General features: G+C 47.9%; 1 protein-coding gene across 8 annotated transcripts in view; it reads left to right on the top strand.

The window, feature by feature from the left end:
* The window catches only part of OTOF (otoferlin), a 1702209-nt gene that overhangs the window by 1180923 nt on the left and 497566 nt on the right, over positions 1-23720 (top strand). For all 8 annotated transcript variants that reach the window (XM_069605607.1, XM_069605606.1, XM_069605604.1 and 5 more), the window contains one exon: positions 5585-5658. In XM_069605607.1, coding sequence (XP_069461708.1) covers positions 5585-5658 — 74 coding nt within the window. The remainder of the gene's footprint in view (positions 1-5584; positions 5659-23720) is intronic.

Raw genomic sequence — 23720 nt, 5'->3', positions numbered from 1 at the left:
GCAAGCAATAAAAGAGGCTGTTGATCCATATATTTCGAAGACAACAGTCCTGTGTATATACTGCAACACACCACTCTGCAGGGGGGAGAAATTTCAAAGTGCTTTTGAAGTTGTAATCAAGGCGCATGAGAAACACTGACCCCCTACTTTAGATGTAACACCCGTGCAACATCTTCCCCTGTCCACCTGCCCCTCCATATTAGTGCTTGGTGCCTCTTCCCTCATTTTCCTCCCCACCTTACATTCTAACCTCTCCTGCAAAAAATAAAATAAAAAACAACATAAAAAAGCTTCATTTAGGAACCACCTTTCACAATTAAAAATAATCTTACAGACTGCATCTACTTTACATTACTCAGTAAACTACATAGACTCAATAAGACTTTCCAAGAGTCAAAGTGCGACAAATGAAGTGCAAGTGCAACAGTACAATGTACCAGCACTTGATTCTGAACAGTTAAATCTTGGTATATATATATATATATATATATATATATATATATATATATATATATATATATATATATATATATATCCTATATTACTTGATGTGATATTCATCCTTTAGCGTATTGTGGAAGCCACTTCTGGTTCTGGAGCTGTCATTTCATCATTCATCTGGTTGCTGTTGCTTCAGAATGCCAATAGAGTTCTAAATTGCATTTATATTTATTATTAACACTGTTCACCAATAATACTGTAGCACTTGCACCTTATTTGTGGCACAAAGATCTGGAGGCGATGCACCAGAACCTTATTCTGATTAGCCAAGTGTTAACATGTATCCTATAATACTTGATGTGGTATTTATTTTCGATTGGCTTTTACATGATATAGATGGAATTTGATGGGAATTATGTTCTGTTGTTATGAATTAGTCCATATGTGAGCACCTGCACTTTAGTAATGACACTTTGCTGCCACGTCATTTGCAGCTAAAAGACACTTTTGCCAAAAAAGGTTGTATTTATTATATGCAAATGATAACTAAAGTATCTATGAATTGATGTATTTCGAAACGTACACTGTATCGTAAATTACCAAGTGCCTACGGGCTCTATTATTTGCCCTCCATATGTTCCCGGGGAATAGTGTGAGACCGATTTACCACAAGGACATTTTAAGGCATATGGATGCTAAAACACACTATTCTCATACTATGCGCACGTGACAGTAGTTATGATGAGAATGCTTATGCAATTTCATCTGCACACTTGCCTGATGGTTATTAGCCGGCTTGATTACGATATTCTATGGGTTTATGCCGGTGCCTGTGAAACAAATAACACACACTAGCGTAATTATGTTTCCACAATCAAAGACATTGTACAACGCGAGACACTGATCGATTGCCTTCATGGGTATGTTATCCTGTTAGACGTGATTTATGATCTTTGAGGCTTTTTTTCAGAGATTGTTAGATCTGCATATTTCAGAGCCCTCATTACTCTTTATGGAATACGTGCTGTGGCTTTTGGTACATTCCAAGATGGCGCTTACATTTGTAACGCCACACTCTATGGTTATTACATGACTTATTGCGTGGCATTTTTTTTACCCATGTTGGTAAGTGGTTTTAGCTTTATCTGGTCTGTGTGGATTGTGTAGGTTTTAAACAATCCTGTCTGTATTTGCATAATTAAAAACGGAACCAAGCACTTTACTACGTGCGCCCGGGCATTTCTTTTATGCCTTTGTGCGGCATGTATTAGATGATGACATTGGTGATTTGTTGTTTTTGATGTCATAGGTTTGGATGACATTTTTCAAAACAAAAGTTTGTCACGGGCCCCACCGCAAACTAGAAATTATGGCAAAACTGTGTTAAAAGATTAACGATTTGTACCAAATGAGAAACAACTTGGGCAAAAAGCATCACAGTTATTTCCTTTGTTGGTTTGGGATAAATCCATCCAGTAGTTTTTAAAATATTCGATGGAGAAGTGCTCACTGCGTCCAAAACCTGTGTATAACTCCCATGATGCTTTGCAGCAGAGAGGCTTTTCCAAAATGAAAACTGCTATTTGTTTGTTTTTTTGCCCGATGCAAGGGATTCCTGCGATAATACTGGGAAAAGTCAAAAATGCTATTTGCTGGAGGGAAAAGGATGCAATCAAGTCAGGCTAGAGGGTGAGAGAGGAACAAAGAACACTGTGTGAAGTTGTGGAGTTGGGGGTAGGCTGGGGAGCCAATTCCGAGTGGAACATTATGAACATATCGGGTAATAATTGGTGGAATCTCGTCAGATTACCACAGCAATGTTGCTAGATGCTATTGGAAAAGAAACTGTGTCACACGAAGCGAAGAGTGAAAGGAGAAGGTTGTGGAGGGAAAAGGAAATGTTGTGGGGTGTGGTGACCGTGAGACATATGGTTAGTTCCCTTGTGGATGGGGAAGACTTTTTAATTTTCATGCGTTTTTTCCATTACCGGAATTGCCACCTGCTGTGCTAATGCTGGAATTGGCATAATCGGAAATTATTTCTGGGAAATTATCGTGGTATAAAGGAGTGGAAAGCAATTATTTTACACTTGCAGAGATCACATTTACTAGGCAAGGGGCAATGGGTATTTGGGAAAATATTATTGGTGGCTCTGACCACTGGCCACAGCCGAAGGGCATGGCTAGTGGGCCCTAGGAGACCGAAATTCGGTGACAAAATGTTAGTTAAGAGAGAGTTAAAGTGATCGGATTAAACACAACCCTTGAAATTCAACAGATGAGGGAAACGTGGCATCCCCCCATTGCAAAGCCCATGAGCTCATACATATTATAACGGAAGGGATTCACAATGACATACAAAATTACATCATTAGGGACACCTAAAGGGGGACGCTGAGTTATCGCAACAGAACCAGGGAAATGCATGGGGTGTGCCTAGTGGCAGCCATCTTAACTTGGAGTCCTCTCCCTCCAGCGATGTCCTCCAAAATGTAGTTTTTGATCTCATTGTTGATCCCTGCTGTGATTCTCATGTATGTACTTATGGGCTGAGCAATCCTGCAAACAGCAGGGCGATATAGCCACAGTAAGACGGAAATATTCTGCCTGTAAAGGGACTTTTAGTACACTATAAAATCTCCAACTGCACATGTGGCCACATTCCCACTCCCAACCTCTGCTCTAATGTGAAACTACTCGTTGCCACCTGCCAAATCTCGTTTTGTGCACTTCACTTTTTCAGTTTCCCCATGGATTCCCGCAGCAAAATGTGTGCACCTAGCAAGACAATCAATGGCTGCTTTTCATTCCTGAAAAGCCTCACTACTGCAATGCAGCATGGGAGATTTTCTGTCTAATTTTTTAAAACTGTTGGACGAACTTACACCATTCCAAAGAAAGGAATATCTGCAACGATTAATAATAAAATTTCGGGAAAAGTCAATGCAAACAGGTTTCATCTTAACTACGGCATAGCAACTGCTGCCTTATATTAAATGCCAACACAATAACTGTCAGGGACAGGTTAACTATTCAGAAATACTACATTCCACCGTGGTAAATCATAACTTTTCAACACACAAGAAACAGATATTTGGAGCACTAAGTTAAAGTACCGGAATTTTTTGGCAAGAGCGAATCTTGAAAGACTACTTCAGACGCTATCCCTAACAAGAAGCACAGCCTGTCCATGGCAGGGGGTGCTGTCCCTCGGGTGGCAGTGATGCTCCGCCTATCTAAAAGGAAAGATGGAGAATACTGTCCCTATCTCTGCTGTGCAGTCAATCTAGTATCTCAAGCAACCATAAAAACCCACCCGAATGGTCAACCATGGAGTGGACAATGCATCATTGCCCCAATTTATTCATGTATCTCCATTACCCAGAGGAATTTAGTATTATATCATTCATGTGTAGGTGCCAGAAGATGATTAAAAGTTATATGAAAAGGCGTGATACGTTAATAAAGCTCCAAACGCCTGTTACCAAAAACCAGGCATCAATTTGTTCAAAAGATGTATCCTATTTTTTTAAACAGATATCATAAAATGGAAAAAAGGTCAACCGGTTTCGATGACTATGGTCGCTACTGTCATCATCTTCAGGGCCCATGTCTGTCCAAATTTACAGAAGGGCCAGTAGTGCATTGTGAATCTCTCCGCACAGAGTGTTTCAGAATGTGAACCTCCAAAAAGGGTCACATTCCTACACCCTCAGTGGGTCCTGTGCATCTATTTTCCAAATAAATCTAGTACATTAGTAATCATAATAGGAATCATTGTTAAAAAAGGTGGTATTCCACACCATGACTCGTAATGAGCTCCTGGATCTGTTTTTAATACAGCTGATCCTATTTGGTCTCCAACTTTACATGCAGTGACGCTAAACTCTCAATTCCACCTGAGCAATGAATTGCCTGAATGGCTGTCCAATTTCTGACATCATTATTTCACCAGAGTGTCATTGTTTGGGGGGGATTCACTGCTACTGCAGGGTTGATTAGAACCCCCAGAGACAGAAATATATATATATATATATATTGGCCAGAGTTGCAGTTGTTTTCTAAGGTGCTTTTAAGGGCTAACCTCTGTCATCCACAGACAGTGATGTCTAATCTTATGCTAAGCATTCCCTAACCTAAATGCCTATCAAAGTGTCACTAATATGGGAAAGGCATGTTTATCTGGCTGATCTGCTGCATGGATCTGAGATGATCCACTAACAGGGTGCTCTATGACCAAGAGATCACATGTTTCATAAGGCGTGTTTGACTGGCTGATCAGCTGCGTGGATCTGAGATGATCCACTAACAGGGTGCTCCATGACCAAGGGATCACATGTTTCATAAGGCGTGTTTGACTGGCTGATCTGCTGCATGGATCTGGGATGATCCACTAACAGGGTGCTCCATGACCAAGAGATCACATGTTTCATAAGGCGTGTTTGACTGACTGATCTGCTGCGTGGATCTGGGACGATCCAATAACAGGGTACTCCATGACCAAGAGATTGCATGTTTCATAAAAGCATGTTTGACTGGCTGATCTGCTGCGTGGATCTGGGTTGATCCACTAACAGGGTGCTCCATGACAAGGGATCACATGTTTCATGAGCATATGTATTACACAAAATAAACTATAATTTGAAAATAATTCAAACACAGTCCTATATTGGCTATGTTTCCCCTATTTGAGGGGGAAGAACTTCTAATGGACAAACTAACATAATGTGTTTATGGTATGCAGTTGCCAACCTGTGACTCGCCAGATGTTGTGTCCTACAATTGGACAGTACAGTTGCTGCTGAAGGACCATGCGTGTTATATGCCAAAATGTCTGGAGAGCCTCAGCTTGCCGCCCCCTGTAAGGCATGGACCTGGTCCTTCTTGAAGAGGCTGTAAACATTCTGTATTTTGGCTAACAGTGAAATCACATTTTTAATTGATCACCTACCATCCTTGACTTGTCAATGCCAACGCTCCAATCATGCATGAGTCTACTTTCTCCTGAGAGTGTTGGGCAATGACTTCAGCGCACTGGCTCCTTCCATAAAAAATGAATTCTCTGCATTATCGTGTGGTAAAAAGTATCTCGCATTCGACCAGCGGCAGTAGATTGAGAATCTTTCCTTTTATTTCTTTGCAGAGTGGGCAAAGGAGTATTTTCAGCCATGAAACTGGGAAAGAATCGTCCCCCCAAGGAGGAACATAGGAGGCAAGGTACGCTGCTTGAAATGGTCCTGTTGTAGCTGTGACAAACCTACAAAGGCTACCATTTTGTGACTTTGGTGAAATTGGCTGGCATATAGCTCAATTACACCCTACTTTCTTCTCTAATTGATATGCTGTGTAGATTCAGAGCAGACAGGATGACGTTTTAAAGAGACTGAAAATGTGGAGTCTGACCCTGCAAAGAGGATTGGGCAAAGAGTGGTGACCAATCACAGGCAGTCTACTAGTTTCAGATCATAGTTCAAGATTGCTGAAATTAGAATCTATTATTTAATGCAGCTGTAAATGTTACAAGTCGTGTGTAAGTGTGGGTTTGTGAGTATGCCTCAGCGTGTGTGTGATTGTACATGTCGTGCGCATGCGTGTGTGTTTGTGCGTCTGTGCATGTCTGTGTATGTGTGTGCTTGTGCACGTGTGTTTAGTTCTACAGAGATTGTTTTGCATGCTTGAGAAATGTTTTTAAAAAAAATAATAATAATGTTCAAAAGAGTGACTTCGTGTATGGGTGAACTGGCAAGTTCAAGGGTGCAGCCTGTTAGTTTGCTACTCCCGTTTCTAATATATTTAAAAATAATAGGTGTTATTACTAATTTAATTGGTGCCCAGTTCATTGCCATTAGCAAAGAAAGACGAAAGGCTGACTCTGGCATTGAAGGAATTTGAACCCCTGGCATCTTACTGACTAAGGAATAAGATGGATAAAGAGGCATAGAGAACGAGTTCCGAAAGCAAGGCATTCCCCATGCCTGGCATAACTGAATGGCTTGGTTTAATAGCAGAATGTGAGCGGAGAGCACAGCAGTCAAATGGCGGGTATTGTAGCAGAGTTTCCCCTTGCTGTGGAGAACTCTCGTGTACTGTAGAGTTTTCCAGAATGGAGGCAGGAAAAAGTATCATTTGTAAATCGCCAAAAAAGATTGCCCCAGGGAGCTCAGGAAGTGTGTGATTTTGGATGGCTTGACACAGTCCAACATGCATAGACCTCCAGGGGCAATTTATATTCAAGTAAAACATCTAAGTAAGTTCCCGTGGACGGCTTTCACAGTGAGGCAGCCATCTTGAAGGTACCCAGAGCGTTTTTGGTGAACCTTTGCAGCAACATTCAGACTCTGTTGATGTCCTGGGATTTGATGGTGCATGAGATCAGCCAGGTGATTGCCTGCTGCAATGCTTCACCGGAGCAAGTTGGCATTTGGAGACGCAAGACAGAAGAGCTCCACCTTGAGTCTACTATGGACACGGCAAGGACTTGATCTAGAGTTCATAGGTCAGATTCTGTAATCCAGTTTTACACATTTTATGCTACGTTATGTTACGTTACATTGGATTTATAAAGCACACGGCTGCTATTCATAGGACCTCATGACGTTGAATGGAGATAGATTTGTCACGGAGGATAGCTCAGGAGCAACGTGCTCGCCTTGGAAGCAAGACGACACGGAGCAACACAGATTCGATCCCCGGGTCTGCGCTTAGAAACCTCTGGGTATTAAGCGCATTATAAATAAGCTATCATATCACATGCTTTAGCCATGTGAATATTGTGTGCAAAGTGGGTAAGTTACTGCTCACTGTTGGAACCAATGTGCAGTCATGGAAGGGGAGTTTTGATTGGCAGGAGGCCGCAGCTTTCGATTTGTGTTGCTGTGGCTGTCATTCCTGAATAGTATTGGCGGTTTCAGTGAGAGGGATATGATATGATATAATATGATAAGTCATTTAATACGCGCCCATATACAAGCGTTTCTAGGCGCGACAAAACAAGAGAGGGAAAACAGAGGGAGGACGATACAAACAATCTTACTAGGCCTTGTGTCATTCAGATCGTGCAAGTGTGATAACGCAAAGTGCATGAGGGAGCCAGAGGGGAGAAGTGCCAGGGCGAGGGAAAGGGGAAGTGCAATCCGGGCAGCATTGCTCTGAGTAAGTGCAGCCATGGCAGCGCAGCTCTGGGTAAGTGCAAGGAGGCAGGGGACTGTAGGGTCACAGTTACAGCTCCTAAGTGCGCGGTAGACCCGGGGCAGTGCAGGGGCCACTGGTCGTGAGGGAGCCTGGTACTCAGTGAGATTCTGAGGGTAGCCGGGCCACCAGTCAGCGCAGAAAACAGGTAGGTCAGCAGGAGAGGGAGGGAGAGAGAGAAAGCAGAGCTTAAAACAAAGGTCTTGAGCTGCTTCCGAACTTCAGTGGGTCCGGCTCAAGTTTGAGAGGAGCAGGAGGCCATCCAAGGGGGAGGCACCTGCAGAGGAGAGAGATCTACCCCTCACGCTCTGCCTGGAGAAGCGTCTGACCCTCAGAAAGTTAGAGGTGGCTGAGCGAAGGGCTCGATAAGGAAGGTGTTTTGGAAGAGAAAGTTGGCTGTAGTGTGGGTCCCGGCCCCAGAAAGCCATGTGGACGATGCAGAGTATCTTGGACTTGATCCTTGCAGCCACCGGGAGCCAATGGTGAGATTTCAGGGCTGCAGAGATAGTCTTTGGGCTTGAGGCCAAGGACAAGTCTCGCAGTCCTGTTCTGGATTAGGTTCAGAGGGCGGAGAGTAGAAGAAGGCAGATTGAGAAAGAGGCTCTTTCAGTAGTCCAGCCTAGAGAGAAACAGGAGACAGTGAGCTTCTGGGGGAAAGTGAGAAAAGGAAGAATACCTCTGAGGAAGTGCAGCTAGTAGTTGGCCTTCTTGGTAAGGTCTGTGATGTGAGTAGAGAAGGAGAGAGTGGAGTCGAAGATGATACCAAGGTTTATTCCCTCACAGGAAGGTGAAGGAAGAGGACCAAGGAGGGCGGCCAGATAGAGAGGGAAAATGGGAGCAGGGGTCCTAATGAGAAGGATCTCAGTCTTACTTGGCATTAAGGCAGAGATCGTTGGAGGTGCACCAAACCTGAATCGTGGATAGACAGTCAGGAGTGACCGAGAGAGGAGAGGTGGCTGAGGGGAGCCTGAAAGAGAGCTGAGTGTCATCTGCATAACACTGAAAGTTAGAGGAGAAGGTAGAGATAAGGTGGGACAAAGGTGCCAAGTAGACATTGAAGAGCCAGGGTGAGAGGTTAGAGGCCTGGGGAATACCACATGTGGAGAGAGAGGTGGTGGAGAGAAAGAACTCAAGTTGCACCTGGTAGGGTCGGTTCAGGAGGAAGGAGGACAACCACTCCAAGGCCTGATCCATGATGCCCAGATTCTCAAGGAGTCGATTGATAAGGATGGCGTGATTGACTGTGTCAAAAGCAGAGGAAAGAAGGAAGGCTTTAATCGAGATTAATGAGCAGAGCTTCATGGGTGCTCAGGAGAGCAGTTTCCGTGCCTCTGGCTACTCTGAAGTTAGACTGATGGTCATGGAGACAACCAAAAGATTCCATGTGGAGAGTAAGCTGAGAGATGGCAGCTATTCCAGGAGTTTGGCCAGGAAAGGAGTGATAGAGATCAGGTGATAGTTTGCCAGACAGGTAGGATCGGCAGAAGGCTTTTCATGGAGGGCGTGCACAAGGGAGTGCTTGAGTAAACAGGGGAAAGTTCCAGTGGCAAAAGAGTGTTTGCAGAAATCGGCAGTGAGGGTGTCACTGTGGTCCTTGATGGTTCTGGAGGAGCAGGGTAGCACCTGTTTGGAAGACACTTTCAAAGATCGGACTTATCTTGAAACCTTGTCAGGAATAGAAAAGAAAGGAGAAGGCAGGAGGAGAGGGAAAGTGGCGGCCAGGATATCCTGAGTTTTAGTGGTGGGAAGGATTGGGAGGGAACAGGAGAGGAGGAGACTGCCGAAGGATTGACCAGATCTTTGCAGGTTTTAAAGAGTTTGGCCGTGTTGTTAGAGGGTGCAGAGACCCAGGTTTGGATGTGGGCTCTCTTCTTGGACAGGACAGATAGTCTGTATTGCCTTTGGAGCAGGCGGAAGGCCAGTTTGTCAGAGGATGTGCCCGATGCCCTCCACTTCCTCTCAGCCACCCTACATTTGTGGTTCAAGGTGGCAAGGTCAGAGTCATACCAAGAGTTGAACTTGGAGGTAGGGTTCAGACGGATTCTCATGGCAGGGGTAAGGACGTCCAGAGTTTTGGAAATAGAAAGATGCAGGTTAGAGAGGGCTGTGTCAGGGTGTGAGTCATCCACAGGAATGGAGGAGGAGAGAAAGTAGGGGCAAAGGCATCCACTGACACGCGCTTCATGGGCCATATGAACGAGAAGATAGGTGACAGTGCTGAGGGCGCTTAGCCTGGGGGACAGAGAGCATCAGGCGAGAGGAGAGCAGAAAGTGGTCAGTCCAAGAGAAAGGAGTGGTGAGAGGGTTCGAGAGTGGGATGTCTGAGGAGATGAGAATATCCAAGGTATGCCCAGCAAAGTGTGTCGGACCAGTGGGTAGAATGCAAAGAGAGAGAGTGTCGCAGAGGTTGCGGAAGAGCCCCAAGGAAGGATTAGAAGCATCCAGGTGGAGTTCTTTGATGAGGTGGCAGTTGTTTGAGGAGTGTTTGACAGCAGAGCGAGAGTTGAGAGTAGCAACGTGGATCAGGTTGCCACATTTGAAAGACTTCCGTGGAGGGGGACAGGCTTGATGTACGCCCTGCAGAAGTGTTAGAAGGACCCAAGAGTGGGCAGAGGTGGAAGAAGGAGATGGCAGAGTAGCCAGAGAGGAGGCAGGTGCCAGAGAGGCAGCAGAAGAAGTGTCTGGTGGAGGAGCCAGAGAGTGCTGGCAGGAGTAGCAGGAGAAGGAAGGAAGTTGATAAGACGTGGGAGACGCCTATCGACGAGGGGGAGATTGGGCTGAAGGCCTTGGACCAAAACGGTGCCGTTCAGATAGACATTAATGATGGTCTTGGAGGAGTGGAAGGCGGCCAAGAGGACCTCTCACTGCATTCCACCTTTAATGGGAGAGGAGGAGAAAGGAGAGACCATATGAGGGGTCCATAGGTCAGGAGAGGGAACGACAAAGAGGATGTCGATGAGAGTCTGTCTGGAGGAACACTGATGTAGGTATCAGCGATACAGTACAGAGTACTCCTAGAGGGGAGGGAGGGCACAGTTAACAGTACCTCAGTGCATCAAGATACATCTCTCCAAGAGGTAAAGGCCTTGTTTTTACAACACAGCAGCAATAGAGAAACACCCAGATGAAACTTTCCTAAGAGGGAGGATGTCTTCCTCACATCCTAGTTCATTTTCGCATCTATTTACAGGCACGCCTTACCTTAACCTTCTGGCATGTGGAAAGGGTGGGGGAGAGGACAGCTTCTAGAAGGTTACCTGGAACATGTCAGTCTTCGTAGCATTCCTTGACTTTGTGTGACCTTTTTCATTCTTCGGTCCTAAGGCAGGTTGAAATGTGCGGTTTGACAAGATCAGCCAGCATTTTCCCACTGCATTGTTCTTTGCCAATTCCTTGCCTGGCAGTCCCTGCCCTTGAGAGCAGATGAGCTCTGACCTAGCATCGGGAAGCAACAGAGAGCTTTACCATCATAAGGGGTAGAACACAGTGAGGGAAACAGTGAGGGAAGCAGAGATAAAGGGAGCTGGAGAGCTAACGGGAGCTCTAGGATGGACCATTCGGAGAAGGGATCTACAAGCAACCAGAGGCGGAACAGTGTAGAGCAGATCACCCAGTCTCAGGTCGGTGGGGAGTGCAGGGTGTGTGGACCTCAGTGTTAAGGAGGAACCATTCCTTGAAGAGGTCTTGAGGTCCTTCCTAACTGTGGAAGCGAGGAGGCATGTCTGATGCTGATGGGGAGTAGGTTCTAGAGTCTTGGGGCATAGAAAGAGAAGGCCTGTCTTCTTGTTCTGGCCTTCCTGCACTGGAGAAGTTCAAGTCTATTTACTTATTTATTTATTTAAATTTTTGTAATGCGCCACACGTCCTTGGGCCTCAGAGCGCACACAGAGTCTGCACAAGTTCATACTTCTAGAGGATTGTAGGCCCTCCAGAGATGCTGAGTTTCTCAGTGATGCAGCAGGATTTGAGGATGATACAGGTTTGCCGTTCGACGAGGGTCAGGGTAATGCTTGCTATGAATTTGCAGAGTCATTTGATGAGTCATGCTGCAGCAGGCAGGCACATTTCAGAGGTGCCAGGGTAGCCGCCGGAAGGCCTTGCAAAAAGGCTTGCCACCATCCAGGTGGAAGAGGACAAAGGCTTGGACAGCAGATCTGAAGTTGTTTTCTGGGATGAAGAGCTTGATTTTCCGAAGGAGAGAAAGTTGGTACCAAGTTCATACATGCCAACATTCTGGGGCACCTAGGAGGGAGATTTTGCCACAGAAAGCAGGGTACAAGAATGTTACCACAGGTTTGCATTGCGGATTACATTATTGAAAGAGGGAGAAAGTAAAAAAATAGCAATATTTGTAATTAAAAAATTGGGGGTCTCCCGCCTAAATCGTGCGAGTTGGCATGCATGTAAGCGGTTTGTGTCTTCCTTGCTATGTGCTGTTTCAAGGAGAAGTGTCTGTCAATGTCGAAACCAAGGGACTTGGCGCAGGTGGCCAGCTGGGCTGCGAGGCCCTCGAGGTGCATAGCAGAGAGCCAGGTCTGGATGTCCGCGTGTTCAATGTTATTGGTCAGCAGTAGGAATTCGGTCTTGGAGGGGTGGTGCTTCAAGTAAGCCCTGGACATCCACAACTGGTTCAATGTGAGGCGAGTCTGAGGATGTCTTTGATGGAAGATACTTCACTTTCATTAGGAATTTGTGCCCTGTAGTCCAATAAGCTCAGTATATGATGAATTGAAGTTTGAAAGCTTTACTGCAGTCCCCAGGGAGATAATGAAAGGCTTTCAGTGCAGGAGAGATCATGCTATCAGAATCTGTTTTGCTCTAATTTGCTTGAAGGTCAGTGTGCCACTCGAGTCAAGCATGTGATCAGTCCTGAGGTGTTGGGATCATCATTATGGTCCCGTTGTGCCACACTATTGTATAGGGATTAGCGTGGCACATTTCAAGATGTCTGCCAAGTTATGGTCCAGTACGGCAGTACAGTTCTTTACGGCCCATACCTACTGTCTCAACGTGGGTGTGCCGCTCTTCACCCGTCATTGGTCAGCACTTGCTATTTAGACATCTACAGATGGAGAGCGGGTTTGCCATAACTCTTTCAAATAATTTGATGGTGCAGTTTCAGTAAGGTATCTCAGAGGGTTGAGCACTCGCTACTGCAATATGTGTGTGATCTGCAGGTCGCAGGTTTGAATCCCAGCAAGGCTAACTCAGCCTTTCATCCTTCCGAGATTGATAAAAGCATAGCAACTTTGGTTGGGTGATATTGTATGTAATTATGTTGTATGTAAAGCGCTGAGACGTAAGCTATATATAAATAACACTATCAACCATTATCATTCTTTGCAAAGATTTTTCGAAATCCTGCCTTGTACTTTTAATCAACTTTTGATTCTCCCTGGTGGGGATATTCCTCGTCTGATGACTTTTCTCAGTGTGCCACTGCCCCTTTCCATATGATACCAAGGATGGACCATGTGATGGCAGGCACTAACTACACTTTTCTACATAGATTACAGGAAGTGATGGGTAAAAAATGCATGACAGGCTTGATTTCCTTTAATAGTAGGTGACAATAGCTTGTTTTTGTTCTGGAATGTTCTATGGATGAGTTATGCTAAAGGTGGGGCAAGGGTTGTGATATGATAATGTATCCCCTTGCTGGACATTATACTTGTGCGGTGAGGAGGACTCTCTGCAGTTTTCCGTTCTTCTGAGTGATAGCTCTCTGATATGGAGAAAGAGCAACAGTTGGTGTGCAGGTTGGAGGTAGATGGGGGTATTAAGATGGTGTCTTGCTGGAGCATAGTTCTGGGTTTAATGTTGCTATTTCTTTCCTGCTGTAGGCTCAGAGGTCATCTGCTATCTTTTGGGAAGAGACAAGTGTGATTCTTTCTTGATTTAGGCCAGGCATTTCATGAAATATATTGAATAGTTCTGAAACTTTGTTGCTGCGTCTGTCAGGTTGTCCCGACCGAAACATCACCCGCCCACATCGTTGTGTGGGTGGACCGCCATTGCGGTCCTTTTCCCTGAGAAGGGAAATGACGTTGGGCTAGGGAGGGGGTTGAGGGGTTTCTGGCAGTTACTGCCGTGTTAAAATAAAGGCAGGTTGAAAGGCACTCTGGCTCCCGTGTACTATGTCCTGTTGATGGTTGAGAGGTCCATGCAAAACCTCACAGTTGGCGACGAGGGGTGTCCGGCACCGACCTGTGCCGGTCCAAGACCCGCGGTCAAGCGGCTTGGTGCGTCGGCGCACCTCGACCCCGGAGGCACACAGAACACATCGAGGACCGCGGTTGAGCGGCTTGGCGCGTCGGCGCACCTCCACCCAGCTAACTTCAAGGTGAGAGGACCCGGACAGCCCTGGAGCATTGCAAGCTGCACGCATCACGCGTATCACAGCAGCCCTGCCCCATACCGCAACCTTCAAGGCCACGTGGGCTTCACAGCGGTTCAGGAAGGCCCTACCACGGCTTAGGAAGGTCCTGCCACGTAGGCGCCTCAACGGCCCAGGAAGGCCCTGCCACGTGCGCTGCACAGTGGTCCAGGAAGGCCCTGCCGTGGCCTAGGAAGGCCCTGCCACGTGAGCTCCATAACAGCCCAGGGAGGTCCCGCCACGTGGGCTCCACAGCAGCCCAGGAAAGCCCTGTCAAGTGCGCACGCACTACGCCATCCTGCAGAGGCGTCCAGCGTCTGCCCCACCACGCGCAGTGACGGACTAGGAGGAGGCAACACGGCGCAGCAAACGGGAGCCCACTGGCCACACACATAACTAATAAAGGCATTGGAGGCATGTGCAGCAGACTTACCAAGGGGAGTCTCACACCAGCCACGAGGAAAGAAATAAGAACACCCAACACCACCAAAAAGGCGCATAGGACCATCACACACCAGTGACACCAGAGGCGCGAGTCACGGGCCTTGCTCACGGCGCCATGTCGAACCCATCAAGCCCTGTGGCATCCTCATCTGGAGGAGCAGGAACTGCGGCAAATGACACACAACAGGTGCAAGGGGCAGGAAGCTCCTCGCAGAACATGCCCATGCCAGGCCCGTTTGATCTCAGAGACACCTCCAATTTAGGGCCCAGGTGGGTCATATGGCTACGTGACTTTAAGTTTTACGCAGGAGCGATTGGCCTAACAGACGATTCAAGGCTCAAAAACACGTTGTTCATGGCCGTAGGCCCAGCCGTCACAGACATTGCAGGTGAACTGCTAAACGTGGACACGGTAACCTACGGAGAACTTCATGGCATACTGTCAGAATACTTTGCCCCCCACACCAATATAGACTACGAGCGTCACGTATTCCACACCACGAGACAAGAAAAGGGGGAATAGATGGACAACTTCGTGATGCGCCTACGCATCAAGCTAAAATACTGCGAATTTCACAAATACTCTAATGAAGAGGCGCTAAGGTCCCAAGTCATTGCAGGCTGCATATCTGAACCTTTCAGAAAACAACTACTCCAAAAGCAAAGGTCACTCGAGGAAATACTTGCATTAGCCAGGATGGAGGCAGCAGTAGAATCGCAGCTAGACAGTCTGGGAAAAGTCACCATACAACAGCAGACCTCTAACATGGACATGATCAACAAGCTATACGCCGCTCCCACATAAGGCGGAAAACGCACAGACACCACATGCTATCGCTGTGAGCATGAATATCCACACTCAGGAGTATGCCCCGCAGTCGGACAACAATGCGCTGCCTGTGGCGGAATGGATCACTACAGAGCCGTCTGCAAGAACGCGCCAGGACCAGCACCCAGCAGGCAGATACACCAGGAGAGACGGAGAAGCTCACGACTCGGCCCACCGGCCAGCAGAGGTGATGGAGAACAGGCGGTACCAAGACGGGAGGACAGAGCCCGAAGGAGCTCATATGCACGGGAAGACAAGAGGCCATTGGTGGGCTCCAGACGGTCCCAGAGGAGGAGATTTGTCAGATACATTGAGTTGCAGTCCCCATCTAGCAGTGAATCCCAGTCATCGGAAAACGACCAGAGGAGCTCATACGCACGGGAAGACAAGAGGCCATCAGACGGCTCCAGATGGTCCCAGAGGAGGAGATTTGTCAGATACATCGAGATGCGGTCCCCATCTAGCAGTGAATCCCAGTCATCAGAAGACGACCAGAGAAAAAAAGGCTACGTGTGGGCTCTCAACAACGCCACGGCCACCCAGCACAGCCCCACCCTCATGTTACAAGTCAACAACACCCCTCTAGAATTCCTCATAGACATGGGGGCGACAGTTAACATCATAAGTGAACAAGCGTACAACTCGCTCATCAGTCCACCAAAAATTTGCAAGACAACGGTAGACATTTATCCATACAGAGCGACAACACCGCTACCCTGCAAAGGTACAATCTCAGCATGGTGTGTACACAAATCTCATGACAAGAAGATTCCCCCACACATACTAAAGACAGAAGCCAACAGCGGATGCATTTTAAGCTTCAAGACGGTGGTAGAATTGGGTTTGGTCCACATACTATACCAACTAATGGCCCACAAATACTTCGGCAGGCCTGACTCAGTAGAACAAGCTATTCCAAATCTCTTCAAAGGATTGGGGAAACTGAAACACAGGAAAGTACAGCTCAATATCAACCCAGAAGTCCCCCCAGTCGCCCAACACTATTGCGAAATACCCGTGAACATCCAACAACAAGTAGAGGAAGAACTAGACAAGCTCATCAAACTCAATGTCATTGAACCCGTCTCCAGACCCACCCCATGGGTATCTCCCATAGTTCCAGTCCCCAAGAAATCCCCGGATGGATCAATACATCTGTGCGTAGATATGAGAAGGGCCAATGCAGCGATCGGAAGGGAGAGGCATCAAGCACCTAGGATCACCAACATGATCCATCTCCTCCACGGAGCACACGTCTTCTCAAAGCTGGACCTCACAAAAAGGTAACATCAAATTGAGATAGATCCTGAATCAAGATACATACCAATGTTCGTAACTCATCTGGGGCTGTTTCAGTACAAGAGGCTCAGTTTCAGAATTTCATCCGCAGCCGAGATCTTCCAGGAAGAAATTCATAGAGTCATCAGGCACAAACCCAACTGCTTAAATTACTCAGACAACATCCTAGTTTTCGGAAAAACCAAGGAGGAACATGATATGGCACTGCACAGAGTGTGTGCGGCACTGGAAGCAGCAGGACTGACACTCAACAATGCCAAATACGAATTTGGAAAAGGCCCCCTACGTTTCTTCGGACACATTTTCTCCAACGAAGGCATGCGGCCGGACCCTGACAAGGTGGCTGCCCTCAATTCGGCCTCGCCTCCAAAAACCGCAACAGAACTGAGGTTGTTCCTTGGTTTGGCCAGCTACTGCTCCCGATATTTAAAGGACTATGCCACGGTCAGCAACCCACTGCACTTGCTAACACGCAATGATCAACCGTACACCTGGTCGGAGGACTGCCAGAAAGCATTTGAAGCAATACGCAACACCATCGCGAAAGAGGGGGACATGGCCTATTTTGACACAAAACGAGACACAGAGGTAATTGTCGACGCCGGCCCCGTTGGGCTGGGAGCCATCCTAACGCAAAGGGACCCTGAGGCACCCACAAACGTCTACATAGTGGCATACGCCAGTAGAAGCCTAACCCCTACAGAACAAGCATATTGTCAAGCAGAAAAAGAAAGCGTGGCGGTGGTATGGGCATGTGAGTACTTTCATTTGTTTCTGTACGGGAAGGAATTCACAATCACGACAGATCATCAAGCCCTGCTCACAATATATGGACACCCCAAGGCGAGAATGCCCCTGTGGATAGCCAGGTGGGGTTTGCGCCTGCAAGTCTACAAATTTGTCATCGCTCGACCGCGGGCCTCAGACCAGCACGGGTGGGTGTCAGACACCCCTCGTCGCCAACTGTGAGGTTTTGCACGGACCTCGCAACCGTTAAAAGGACATAGTACGCGGGAGCCGGAGTACCTTTGAACTTGCCTTTATTTCAACACGGCAGTAACTGCCGGAAACCCCTCAACCCACTCCCTAGCCCAACGTCACTTCCCTTCCAGGGAAAAGGACCGCAACGGCGGTCCACCCACACAACGATGTGGGCGGGTGATGTTTCGGTCAGGGCAACCTGACATAGATTGGTGTGGTACTTCTCCGTCCTCCCTTTAATTCTCTTACCAACCTTGCGTGGATTCTTTGGGCTTTTTTGTGTGCATTTTGTTGTGTTTATCACCAATGTTTTTTCCAGTTTCCTGCCCTTTTTTCCAGTCCAGACGTACTTTCCTGAATCACATATTTGTTCTTCTTCAAGTGGTGTCGTTTGCGCTCTCTTCTAGTGGAGCTGTTGTGTGTAGTGTGGTTTCAAGCACACTCTGCAGGTCTCTCAGGAGGGCTTCTAGGTTGCAAGAGCCACCAGGTTTACCTTACGGAGGAAAAAGAGGTTGGCAAAATATTCTTGTTTTATATTATTGGTGAGTCTAAGGCTTCCAGTTGTTTACTACTGTTAGTCTAGGGTGCAAATATGACGTTGTTTATATGTGCTGTGTCCAGGCAGTTTTATGTTTACAACTGCTGTATAGTATTTAATGTGTTGATGGCTGTGCTGTGCAAGAAGAGATATAGTCATCATTGTTGCTTGGCCCTGAACTAGATAGGTAAACTCAATAATTGTGTTATAGTTGCGGCAGATCGCTATGATCAACCTTTCAAAAAGCATTTCCAAAGGATCCAGGTAAATGTTACAGAGGATCGTGGGGAATAAGGGACCTCCTGTGGCTCCAGAGGACTTCAGGACAGAGCAACATTTGGAAAGTTAGGACTTGTTGCTGAGAAATTATATTAAATGTTATTAACATATGAGCCTGCCAATTTTAGACTTACCTCCTACGTTTTTTACCAAGAGCATCGACAGACTGGCCACCAACCATCACCATTTCCTAAAGCAAAATCAACAGCCACTTTCATGAATTACAATCAGGATTCCACTGAAACAACACCACTAGATGTCAAGGAAAGTCTAGTGAATTTTATGGATAACTGCAAGAGTGCATTGTTATCCTGATTGATGTACTCTACCACACATTGGGCCTCATTACACGGAAGGCGGTAATCCAGGGTGCTATTAGCACCGTGGACCATGCCGGTAAATTACCGGCACCGCCTTGGCGGAAAGGGGATTTACCGCCCCATTCCAAGGTTGGAGGGGCGGTAAATCCCCCTTCCGCCATTGCCCTTCCCCATTCCCATTTCTGCCCCATAGGGCTCTATGGGAATGGGGAAGGCGCTAATTACGGCACCGCAATTTTGCGGTGCCGTAATTAGCTCCGAGGTCCCTTAGCGGGTTGGTACTTAACGCCTGCAAGAAGCAGGCGTTAATTCCTCCAACCCGCAAAGGGACCTCGTAGTACGGCGGTAAGGGTTAACGGTCACCGTTGCCATTAACGGTGACCGTTAACCCTTACCGCCGTCCGTGTAATGAGGCCCATTGGGCCTCATTACGTGGTTGGAGGTAGCCTTGCCGGTTTTACCAGCAAGGCTACCTCCAAACTCGCATCCGGGCCCGGCACCCGCAAATGGGCTATTACTGGGCTATTCCGGCCCAGCCAAACCCGGTAATTGCACTTTCGCGGGTGCAGGACCCAGCACACCCCCATTCCCATTGAGCCCAATAGGGCTCATTGGGAATGGGGAGGGTGGTAGCACTGGTACAGTTAATAATGGTACCGGTGCTACCATCATGTTCTGCTTGCGGGTGCCGGTACGGCCACCAGGTCAGACCTGGCGGCTGCAAGGGCACCCGCGAGCAGAACTCCTAGGATGGCAGTACGGTAGCAATCAAATGTTTAGGCATCAATACCGGCACCGTTGTTGCCTTACCGCCACACTTGTAATGAGGCACATTGGGTCTGGAGAATAGCCCCCTGGGATGATGTCCCATGCATGACCATGGGGATGTCCTCAGGGTAATCCCTGTTTTGGGCATGCTAAATGTCTTTTGGTCGCATGTTACCTCATTCTAACCCTACTCAGAACTCATACCCGCTCCTTTCTACCCAGCCTTGACCCCAGCTCTCTTCCCCTGCTGCTCAATCACCTACCCTATCTCTCTTGGGCTGCACCCTCCCTCTGGTGTCTTAACTTGCCTGCTTCTTGTACCCTTCATCATGCACCTTGACGTCACCCACGTCCTCCTTGTACTCACAGTTCTCTCCCCTTCCTCAAAGCCTTCAGCCACAACTCAATCTGACTTCAAAATCACTTTCCCACTTTCCATATCCATCCTCTTCCCCTGTTCCTGCACCCCTGAAACCTGTTGCTCCCATTCTGCCAGGATCTCCAAGCTCAACTACCCCCCCCTCGCCTAGCGCACAACACCTGCTCCTCTCTGTAACCTCCTAACATTCTTTCACTTGGCCTCTTCAATGCACGATGCCACTGCAACAAGTCCCCCTACATCACTGACTACTTTGACTCTCATCACCCTCAACTCTCGCTTCTTGCTATCACGCAAACCTAGATCTCTCTCATGACTCTTGTACACCAGCAGCTACACAGTTACTTGCCTTGAAATTAACTCCCTCCTTTCTGACCAGAACCTCTACTCCCTCCACAACCAGCCTACCCAGTGCAGTGGGAACTTAACCCTTTTTAAAATTATTTTTAATTTGTATTTGCGTTTTAAAGTGCTCACACTGCGTGGGGGCATTGAGGCGCTGTTACAGGAAAATTTCTTAATTGCATATTTATAACACGCTTAAAAACCTCTGGGACCCGGGGATCGAACCTTTGTTGCTTTGTGTCGTCTTGTTTCCAAGGCAAGCACGTTGCCGTTGAACTGTCCTCCCGGGACCTTTCTCTCTACACTCTCTTTTTCTCTCTACTTCACTCTCCTCTTCTGACCTCTACATTGACCCTTCTCCCTCTGATCACTACATTGTTCACTTTAATATCTCAGTCCCTCCACTCTGCACTCCTCCTCTCTCATCTTCCATTTGTAACAGCCAGAGGTTTCTGCGATAAGGATCATGGTGTGCCACCACAAACATAGTGCTGGGGAAAGCAATATATGGGGTGCCTGTGATCCCCTACCTGACTTCTTGAAAAAATAGTGTTAGGCCAGCCTGTCAAAGACAGATGAGGAAAGGTGAAGCAAATACTGAATTGCAGGAACTCTGGTCAGAATGCACATTCAAACCTGAGGAAGGTTTGCTCAGTCAATCAGGTGGCTGGAAGAGCAGGCGAGAACACACTGTGTACCGCCCGCTGTTTCCAGCCGCCAAGGGCCTTGCTCTGTTGGTACCATCCTGATTGTGTGGCGGCAACAGCGATTCACTCCATGTTGCCTCCCCACATTCCCACCATCCCCTGACCCCCCAAAACAAAACATACCCTTTGCCCAACCCTCTCCCTCCCTCCTTACTTACCTGCTGGACCGATGCTTTGTGCTCTGGTCCCGTCCTCCTCCAGCCCACGGCTGCTGCCATAGAAATAGAAAAGGGATGAAGTCTCTTTTCCTATAGCAGTCGCCATCTTGTTTTTATTTTGTTTTAAGGGAGATTGAGCTTGTGCAATGCACATTACCGGCCATGTCCGCCCCGACACTGGGTGATTGCCATATTCCATGTAAATCAAAGTCAATGCAATAGAAACTACTGGACTCCAGAAAGAACAAACATGACATTTGAATAAGAACCTGCACAACATTTAGAGACAGGTTTGCACAAAACAGCACAAGTGGTAAGACTGAAACAGAATGGACGTCTGTATACATAGCAGGGATACCAAACAGTGGTTTTCCACTTGTATTATACAGTGCAATCTATATTTTACAGCACAAAATGGACACGCAAGTTTATTTTCATTAAACTTTGGTGCACACATAAGATTTCGAATCTTGTCTTTACATATGAGCACTGAATGGTTGAAATGAACTCATGTTTCCTTTTACACACTTAAGCACTTTATTCAAGCCATGCAGCTCTTGGTGCTGATGTCCTGCAAATCAAAGCAGCGAACACTGTCCCTTCGTGCTCCGGTCCTGCCTGAAACTACGTATAAGTAAACACAGAAAAAATAGTCCAGAGGAGCTTGATTTATAAACAAAGTGTCAAAAGGAATTTTATTGAACCTGATACATCATTTAAACAGACAAATTAATTGTGACCTAATCAGCGCTTAAAGTATTATTTACATTGCAAAAGAGCTAACCATTAAGAACATACCAATTCATACAATTGACAATAAATCATTCGCCCATTCATCCACATTCAGCCGCCATACATTCAACAGTTCATAATAATTCTATCCAAATACAGTACATATGTGATAGGAACTACTAATGGTCACAACAAGTGCATTCAATCTACAAGACCACTAGAGTTTGTAAAAAAGTGTGGTGGGACCGCCAGGGGGCGCGGAGCATGACGGATCTGTAAAGCTTGCGCTCCGCCAGCACCGCAGGACCTAGAACGCTTTTCCTATCCCCGGCCGGGAGTTTGGAACAGAGCCGAGGGAGACCTGCGCGCAAGCAGCCTACCCCACTAAGTGCGCAGGACCAGGGGCCCATCCTCACGTGGGCCCGGAGTGGAGCCCCCAGAGGGGGCTATCAAGGGACACCGGTATCCGAGCACAGTGCAGGCCCAGGAGACAGGAGGCTCTTCGCGCCACGGCCTCACCAGCCCCCCAGAAGGCTGTGGGGAGCCCGAAACACAGCGGGCACCCATCGCACCCGCAGAGCAGACACGGAAGTGGGGCGCGGAAGGGGAGGCCCTGGTGCATAAAACCCGGAGAGGCGGGCACAACGTCGACACGGCCAGAATGAGCCACCGCGTAACACGGGAAGCAGAGAGGAGCCAGGCCTGGACCCCCAGTCGGGGGTTCCCACGCCGGATCAGGACCGGAGAGGTGGGCACCCCGCGGGTCCCCAAGCGGCCCGTACCCAAACTCTGCCAGGGGCCCCTCAACCGCCCTCCCCCCCCATAACGGGAAACCCCAACCGGCGGCCCGCACAAGGAGGTGTCGTCAGAGGAGGAGCCCGGGCCTGGAGTGTCAGCCCCTGGGACACGCAGAGATACCCGCCAGGCCCCGACACCCATCCAGCCGAGCCAGAGGTGGCGGCCAAGTGGAGGTGAGGAGACCGTGGGGGGAAACCGGGACAGGGAGGATATAGGGGTGAGGATCAGCCCTCCTCCCCCACACCTCAGTCTGACTTCATCAGGGCCTACTCACGGTGAACCACATACCTAAGGATAGGGACGACGCGGCCTCTCTCTCCTCCCGGACCGAATAGCGGCTACCCATCAGGAAGGGAAGGGCCCGGAGGCTAGTGCTGGAGCCCCCACAAAGTGCTGAGCTAACACAAAGGCCCACAACCAGGAAGGCGGCTGCCGTTAAACGAAGAGGGGCTGGGACCACAGAGGGGAACACTGGAATCCGCTTAAGCGAACTCTGATAGTGGCACCATACTGAGGTGCACCCAGATAGCAAGAACCTGGAGCAGACTACACCTACCAGAGCAATCCTCTCGCTCCAATGTTTCCGTAGGTCACACATAGCCCAGAGCAAGGCCCACGGAGTCATCATGCCCACAGGTGGTGAACCCCCCACTGCAACGCTCACAAGAGATGATCTCAAGGACATTCTCCAGGAGATCAATGGAATCCGGACGGATATACAGGCCTCAATAGTTGACCTCAGAGGGAGAGTGGATACCCTCAAAGAAAAAATGGAGGGAATGGAAAACAACCACCTTCAGACAGACCTGCTGGACATGAAATACGAGGCGAGGCTAACGGACCTAGAAATGAGGGAAGAGGACATTATCCTGAAGATGGATGATCTTGAAAATAGGGAACACCGAAACAATCTACGCATTATGGGCGTGACCCAACAAAAAGGTAAGACACGGGCGGACGTGGGGAGGAAAGTCCAAGGCCTAATAAACCAACTCTTCATGATAGAAGGGGGCAAGGAAGTCCAGCTAGAAAGAGCACATTGAGGTGGAGGGGGTGGAGGGGGAGGCCCCAGGACGATTGAGTGCGGTTCCTCCGCTATAGAGAGAAAATGGAGGTTCTGGAAAAGGCAAAAAGGCTG

This window comes from Ambystoma mexicanum, chromosome 4p, assembly GCF_040938575.1.
Source record: "Ambystoma mexicanum isolate Mex_15411 chromosome 4p, UKY_AmexF1_1, whole genome shotgun sequence".
In the NCBI taxonomy this organism is placed as follows: Eukaryota; Metazoa; Chordata; class Amphibia; order Caudata; family Ambystomatidae; genus Ambystoma; species Ambystoma mexicanum.
This window is presented reverse-complemented; position numbering and strand designations above follow the sequence as displayed.